The sequence below is a fragment of the Molothrus aeneus genome, chromosome 11, assembly GCF_037042795.1.
Source record: "Molothrus aeneus isolate 106 chromosome 11, BPBGC_Maene_1.0, whole genome shotgun sequence".
Classification (NCBI taxonomy): Eukaryota; Metazoa; Chordata; class Aves; order Passeriformes; family Icteridae; genus Molothrus; species Molothrus aeneus.
Window position 1 is genome coordinate 13573960 of NC_089656.1, and position 8346 is coordinate 13582305.

Consider the following 8346-nt stretch of genomic DNA (forward strand, 5'->3'; position numbering starts at 1 on the left):
GTCAGATTCTCTGCTGTGACTTTTATCCAGTGCACAAGAGTTGCAGTTTCCTGTGCATTGCTAATATGAAGTTAATTATTTCTTCTGGGATTTTATCAGTACTTGTGGCTATGGAATAATATTTCTTTCCAGTTGTCAAAAAGAAGTCAGCTCTCTGGTCTTGTCAGCCTTAACTGGAATACAGTCAGGCTTTTTGAGTTTTCACTTTTGGTAACAGAGTTGGTCATGCTTCAAGTGTTACTTATTTCATACTTGCACATTCTTTCCATGCTGTTTTCTTCCCTGCCCTCCTCCTCAGTACAGTGATATTGACTTCTTGCTGCTGGCTTTCAAAGGGTTATGCATATTGCATGAGCCAGGCTGCATTTGGCTTTGGGGATTTTGGGGGGGAAGGAATCTCATCATGTATTCTTCAGCTGGAACCCGGTGATGAACTAACATATTGAGATATAAAAGTGCTAAAAGGCAAGGATGATTGTTGTGAACTACTTATGTTAAAAAAACACCTCTTTCAAAATAGATTTCCAGCTTGTGTGCAGAAGAAGCAGCAGCTCAGGAGCAGACTGGGCAGGTGGAAGAATGTCTGAAAGTGAATCTTCTGAAAATAAAAACTGAGATGTGCAAGAAGGTAAAGAAAATAAATTGGATGTTCTAAAAAGCTTCCATCCCTGCAGAAGTCTGTGATTTTTCCAGATCACAGCCTAGGTCGTGTTCTAGCTACTATGAGGCCAGAGTGCTGAAATTTCCCTATACATCTCAGTTCTGGCCTGCAGTGATTCAATTTCAATTTGCTAGTGAAAATTATGTTGAAAGTTCCTCCTTTGCAATTCCAGACTTGAATCCTTTCTTGATGATGGTTGCCAAAGGTTCTTGTTACTAACCTGTTTCTTGATGCTATCTCCATTGCAGGCTTTCCTAGGCTCAGGCTGTGTGCTTGGGGGCTATGTGAATTATGCCATGACTATGGCACCTGACTTCAGTTCTAACTGAAGTAGTCCTGGCATACTGCCTTTGTCTTTTAGATTAATATGAGTATTTTAAGGAATGTTACAAACCAGGACACTTAATTAAACCTAAACCAGCATTCATATTGTGTCCATATCCATATATACGTCCTTAACCTAGGACAGTGGCGGGTTTTCTCACGATGCTGAATTTGAAAAGATGATACACCTTTCAGAGACATTGATCAGTGTGAGTTTTGTTCTGTCTCCTTTTTCTGACACTTCCTTGTAATTTCCTCCTCTGCAGGAGGTGCTCAACATGCTGAAGGAAAGCAAAGCAGATATCTTTGTTGACCCAGTGCTCCACACAGCCTGTGCCCTAGACATCAAACACCACTGTGCTGCCATCCCGCCAGGGAGAGGACGCCGTAAGTGCTCGTGCTGTACTTGTGTAACCTCTCAGGCTTGAGATACTTAACCTGCACTTCTTACCAGTGTCATCTCCCATACAAAATATTTCCACCAGTCATTTGTAGACAACAGGATGGAACAGCAGCAGAAGTGGTAGATGAATGGGAGTTAAGAAGTTTTTCCTTGTTTCCAAGGGTGTAGCCTAGAGAGGTCTCTGCCTGCAAGTGCTTTAATTGACAGTTGTGCATTAATAGTCTGGAATTGGTTTAAGTAAGTCTGTGGCCTGTTTGCTATGAGCTAAGTAATTCTTCACTGCAAAGCAGAAAACATCTAATTAGGGATTAGTCAAGTATGGTAACATGAATAAAAAATACAAAATTTTACATCTATGTCTTATATGAGTGTTTAAACGAGCTTATGAGTTAGTTGGCCAAGCCCCTCTGTAGGCACCAGACACTGTGATCCCATTTCCTTTTCACAAAACTGTGTGAAAAGTCAGGAAGTTAAACCTTTCAAAATGTATTGTTGTTCAAAAGAAACACCTAACCAGCCTAAGGAGATAAGGCTGTGTTTTTTCTGAGCTAAATTTGATCTTAGTTCTTTCTAAAGGCTGGTGGCATGGAGTTCAGAGTGTACAGCTCGTTGAAGGTGCAGATTTATAAGACTTCATAAAATCTCATGTAAACCACATGAATTATATATTGGATACGTACTGTAGTTTTTGGAAGTAAAAATTCCTTGCATCTCCAAATGCAATACTGATCTTGAATCTTGGTGAAATTGCTAGCTTCAGGCAGTCTGCCAGGTCTGTTTAGAAAGCCTTGTAACCATCAGCCTTCATGAGAATGGAAGAGCCCTCTCTGCACCATATTATCAAAGCCACTGTTTCTATTTTGTAACACCATCTTCTGCACATTACAGAAATGTCATGCTTAATGGAAGCTCTGGAAGATAAGCGTGTGAGGTTGCAGCCTGAATGCAAGAAACGCCTTAATGATCGTATTGAAATGTGGAGCTATGCTGCAAAGGTAAATATGTAAATGATTTCCATTTTTTAATGCTTTAGATCTTTCTGTTGCAAGGTATTTATGAAAAACTTCAACTGTAATGAAATTCTTGTTTCCAAATGAAGTTTAGTATTTTGAATTTGGTCCAGAAAAACTGAAATCAGGTTGTCTTCTAGGAACTTAAATCTTATTTTCTCTATGTCTCGGATGTGTCCCTAACAATGCAGAGTTAAACTATCTTTTGTGCACACAGGGCTTAGTCTCCTGCAGAGAAGTGTGGGGCAATGAAACAGGGGCAGGAAAACTTCTGTTATAAAGGTGTCTCCTGAACAGCAGCTCCTTCAGGTGAATCATTGCAGGCCTGCTTTTTTCTGGTTCAGGCCAATTTTAGCAATGACAGGATGCTGCGTTAGTAGTACCGGACACTAAAGTGGTAAATGTCACAGCTGAGGGTTGCATGGAAAGCACAGCTTGGCTCATTTATTCCTTTTTCACCTCAGGTTGCCCCAGCAGAAGGCTTTTCTGACCTTGCCATGCAAGTTATGACCTCTCCATCCAAGAATTACATCCTGTCTGTGATCACGGTTGGTATCTGTGTACTCTTCCTCATCGGCCTGATGTGTGGACGCATCACCAAGCGGGTGACAAGAGAGCTCAAGGACAGGTAGAGCCTGGATTGCCTGCTGAAGAAATGCCTGCCCAGTGCCCAGTTTTGTACAGCCCTCCTCTGTATAGTCTACCCACCCCCTCTTGTGAGAGGAGAATTAAAAAAAAAAATTAAAAAAAAAAAAAATTAGAAAAGCAGCAGGTGTTGGCTCAGTTTTCCCATCCTGGATCTCATCCATGGCATCTTCATCCTATGAAAGTTTGTGTGCAACATTGGCAGCCCAGCCAGCAGCTTTTGTTACCCCTTTGTTAGCAGACTCTCATTTACCTGCCTGTAGACAAGTCTCTGTTGTACTGTTGGAACTGCCTTCACTCTCCAAATCAGACTGATGTGACCTGCAGCTCAAGCAGTTTTTAAGTAAATTTTTAAAGACAGACATATTCTGCATACCGACTATATGATTTAGGTAATGGTTCATACTGAAATCTAGTCATCCTCTGTGGCTGGGTGAAGTTGAGGCAGGAAATTAAAGGGTAAATTGCATCTTACACCACAGCTGGCCTTGTTTTGGACGTCTTGCTCGTCTGTGTAAAGCATCTTCAGAGCATAGTCTTGGACAACCTAAGGACACCAACCACTGGTGTCATCTCCTAGTGAATATCCTGCTTATGTGACTGTGGATTTTTTTGGCTGAAAAGATGTCCTTCCTTTCTTCCTCTGCTGCTCGCAAGATAGAATAAAATACTGACCAGGATTGAATACTCATGTGAGCTATACAACTTGTGTTTCAGTAGATTAAAGGCACGATGTAGACACGAGGTATGTAGAGCCTGTCAGTAGTGAACAGTGTCAGTGGGCAGGAAGTGCTCTGAGCAGTTACTCAGTCAACTTTTTTATTAGCAATGATGCTGTAAAATTCTAACACTCCTTTTATTTTACCTTGCTACTGCTAAGCTGTTACCCTCCCAAATTAACTGTGTGTAGATGGTACTGACACACTGGCAGTGCAGTGCTCTGTCAGTGATGCAGAAAGCACCAGAACACCCATCATCCTCTCTCTGTGTAATGGCTACTCGTGGGTTAGCACAGTGGTTTCTATCCACACTCTGGGTCTTAATGGTTTGCATGGTAACACTGAAGAGTGGCTTTCATCTCCACAACTACAATTGATGGTGATAACACCTGGCATGTTCCTGGGATGTAGGACACAGGTGCCAGTCCTGCCAAGTGGATGGAAGCATGATAGTGTGGTGTTGATGAAATCTAGAAGATGCTGCACGAGAATCAATGTGTACAGGAGGATTTGTTTTATTCACCTTTAGGACGTGCTTACCCACGGGTGCTGTGGTAAAAACCATGTGCCTGAAACTGTCCAACTTAGGCTGATGCTTGAACCATAACTTTATTTTCCCATTTAGCATGCTCCTATGTAAGATCTGGCATTTCCAGTTCTCCCCATTGTTCTCTAGAAAGAACAGTGGAGGTGGTTTTGAGATACTCTGGAGTGTGGACCAGCTGATTCTGGTGATGCTGTACAAACAGAATGGCATATACAAAATACTGTGAGCTTTTGCTGTGACTTTTTGCTGAAGCTTTTTGCAAACATACCTTCATCCTGCTCTGAGGATGGTGGCAAAGTAGTATGGGTTCAGACTTGCTATGTTAGTGAGTCTCACAAACACTTCTGGTTTTGTAGCAAAGTACCGTGAACACAAACAAGCAGCAGCAAAAGCCTGAGCAATGAAGTTTCAGTGGAGAGTTAGTGTATGGTAGGATTGCAGTTAAGTGGTGAGGTAAAACTGAATTTAAGCCTGAATTGCTTCTCTTGCCCCTCCTCCCTGGTGCTAAGGGAGTTTGCCTGGCTGTCAGTCAGCATGAAGTGGAGCAGAAGAGAAACAGTTAATTTGGTCTCTTGAGGTAGCACAGGTGTGTAACTCCACAAATATTAGTTTGGCAATTAGAAGTGTGTGTTGTATCACTTGAGTGAGTGTTGAAATGACTGCTGTCAAGATGGGTGTGCTCACAGAGCTGCCAGCAAGGGAAGTGGGATCTCAGTGCAGCCTTGCTTGCTGGCACGAATCCTGCTTCTCCAAAATGTCTATCTGACATTATTAAATTGCCATTGGAGGGCTTTTTTTAAACTGTTGTGACTTTTTGAGAAGGCATTTTGTAACTTGATTAGCTTGAAAAGCCTAATTAGATGGTTTATTGTCTAGAAATAGCATCTTCCACTAAATTCCAAAAGACATTGCAGTGAAAATTGTAGGTTTGTAGCCATAGCTCCAAATGTAAACCCTGTTCAGCTCTGAAGGTGACTTTTACTTTCAGGTATAAGGCTTGCTGGGGTTTTTTTCCCTTTTTAATTTGGAAGAGGTTATGGTAAGGGTGCCTGAAGCATGGCATTAGGAGTCTGTGCTCTGCAGTGTATTAGTCTGTGGTTGGTGGTGTTTCTCCCAGTGTCAGGCTCACAGTTTGTGTGAGTGCACTGTGATGCTGTTAGAGGTGTGTGGCCCAAGGCCTTTGGAAGAAAAAGTAGGATACTAAATAAACCTTTTGTCACAGTAGACACAGACCCACCTTTTAAAGGTTGGCAAGGGGTCCAGGCCATTTTATCATTGAGTATATTATCTTTTCATATTTTAAAAAGGGGTCTTCTACCACTGGTGATGACCAAATCTGCTTTTTTCCCTGCTAAAAATATACCAGTCACAGTCTTGAAACATTCTCTTCCTTTTCATGCATACCTAAAAATCTAGAGGTTTTGCAAGCAGAGAAACCCACAGGAGTACTCTTCCAAAAATAACCTGGTTGTGCTGTTGCCAACACATCATCTTGCCTGCAGGTAATCATTTTCCACTGCAGGGAAAGAAAGAAAGAATCATAGAACAGTTTTGAGTTGGAAGGGACCTTAACACTCATCTCATTCCAACCCCTGCCTTGGGCAGCACATCTTCCACACTAGACCAGGGTACTCAGAGTCCCATCCAGTCTGGTCTTGAGCACTCCAGGGATGGGGAGTCCACAACCTCTCTGAGCAGCCTGTGCCATTGTCTCAGCACCCTTGTAGGAAGCTGTGAGCAATGGTTGTAAGAAACACTGCAGTTGCCTTGAATTTGAGAAAGCCTTTTTAACTTCTCTGTTTAACAGAGTGTTAGCAGTAGCTGCAGTCAGCCAGGACAAGTGGGTTAGTGTGGAAGAGCCTGTGGTAGTCTTTCCTCTTCAGGACCCTTACGTGTCACTGGAGAAATCTGCCTTCTACTGAATGCAGTTTAGGAGATGGTTGTTGGTTGGGTTTGGTTTTTTTTCTCCTGATCATCACAAAACCTTCTCTTGGAGAGCTTATTCTAGACTTGATGATGCTGGTGCTCAGGGCATGGATGGAAGAGCTGGATGTTTGGGGTCTGGCAAGGCATGCAGCTCTCCATTTGCTTCCTGCTGCTGCGAGGGTTACCAAGGCTTCCTAAATGATGGCATGTGTGTCAGGAACTGTGCATGTTGTGCACCTCTATACTCCACTCCTGCTAGCCTGTTGCAGTTCATTCTCATTCACAGTAATAAGCTTATTTATTGTTTACCTAGTGAGTCTAATCAAGTCCTTTTGAGAATTTCAGCTTGGGATTCTCCTGCCTCACTTTTGTCATTAGGCTGCTGGAGTAACTCATCTGGGTGGGAACAAAATTCCTGGCACCTGAAGTATTGCCCACCAGACTGGGTTGAGTATCCGTGTATCTGTGTCACTGCAAAGGGCTGGAAAGACCCTAGTGAAGGTTGAATAATTCTGTAGCAAAATGTTAGCATTTCCTCCAGAATCTGAGATATAATCAGTGTTGCTCTGAAAGAATCCACAGTTAAGTGCATTGTATGGAAAATAACGGTTGTGACTGTCTCAAGTACAGAAACTAACTGCAGGTAGGTACAGAGGGAAGAAATGGAATAAGCCAGAGGGACTGCTGGAATCCCACAATGTTGTAGAGGAATTGTGTTGAAGCTGGATGGCGATTTCTGTTAAAACACGATGTTATTACTTAGTGAAAGAAGATTGTAGGGTTTTTTACTTTATCGGTTTTGTTTGAAAAAAAATGGTAGTTTTGAGGTGTGTATGAGTGCACAAGTGTGGTATGAAACCAGAATATTTCATCTAGCACCTCTGTCCCTATTTAAAGTACAGCTCTGTGGACTTAAACAACTGTAGTGTGGGTTTGTGTAAGAGCACATTCCTCATTCTGGGGTTCAGATCCTCCAGGCAGCTCCCAGGTACTGATCTTTGTGCAGTGTCCTTGTTTGGGAGCCAGATCTGCCATTTTGCTTCCACCGATGAGTCATGGTTAGGGAGGACCCAAATCACACATGTGCCAGAGAGAATTCAGCTGGCACTGCGCATTGTCCTGTGCTGGTGGAATTCTGCATCTGCTCCACTAAGTTCCTGAACGCTGCCTGGGATAGGAAGGAGTAGCAACGTTGCTCTTCCCTAGCCAGAGGCAAGATTTTCTCCTTGCACAACACCCAGATTTGATTCCATAGCTGACCAAATGCAAAGATCCCTGCCGGGGTGAATCGCTGCGCCCTGAGCCCCCAGCCCTGCTGCCCCTGCGTTGACTGAGTTAGATAGAAGTGCTTGCCTGGGAAATCCTGAACTAGGAGCAAAGGGAAAGGTGTGCCTGCCCCGTGGGAGGGAGGATCCATAGCTGTGGGTACAGGCCGGGTGCAGGGGAAGGGGCTCCCCAGCACCCTGCAGTGTACAGAGCAGACCCAGCGGATTCCTGTTGTACAGCAGATGCTGTTTGAACGTAGTCTCTTTTTTTTATTATTATAATTATTTTTAAATGTGACATTAACGAGACTTTTTTTTTTTGTAAATTGTTTACCCTTTCTGTGTATAAATCCTGGCCGCTCCTTGTTTCAGTTTGGGGTTTTTTTTGTTTGGTTTTTTTTTTTTTTTACATGTCCATGCTGTGTAATTTTGAGATGTTACTGAACTTCTGAACATAATAATGTGCATTTTTTTTCTGTACAGATGAAATGGGAGAATTTAATAAAAAGAGTCTGCAGGTTTGTACTTGTGGTGGTTTATTTCTGAGGGGACGCGCGGGGGGGAGTGGCCTCGCTTGGCCACGCCCTCAGGGGTGGTCGGGGCGGGTGACGCACGCGCAGGGGCGGCTGTCGCGCGGCGGCCGCGGCCGTAAAGCGCGGAAGGTCAGGCCGGCCTCCCCCTGGCCCAGGTGAGCCGGCGCGGCCCCGCCGAGCCCGGCCCCGCTCCGCGACCCCGGCGCGCCCGGCACCGGCACCGCTCCGTGCCCTCACTCCCCGCCCGGCCGCCCTGCGGCGCGGGGTCGGGGACGCCGGCGGGGGCGAGCAGGCCGAAGCGGGGGCCCCCAGG

At 44.2% G+C, this 8346-nt stretch overlaps 1 protein-coding gene across 1 annotated transcript in view; it reads left to right on the forward strand.

The window, feature by feature from the left end:
- GLG1 (golgi glycoprotein 1) overlaps window positions 1-8025 on the forward strand; it is an 81365-nt gene extending 73340 nt beyond the window's left edge. The window contains exons 23-26 of the mRNA XM_066557159.1: window positions 521-628; window positions 1252-1372; window positions 2277-2383; window positions 2863-8025. Coding sequence (XP_066413256.1) covers window positions 521-628; window positions 1252-1372; window positions 2277-2383; window positions 2863-3030 — 504 coding nt within the window. The 3' untranslated portion in view covers window positions 3031-8025. The remainder of the gene's footprint in view (window positions 1-520; window positions 629-1251; window positions 1373-2276; window positions 2384-2862) is intronic.
- Window positions 8026-8346: the final 321 nt, after the last annotated feature.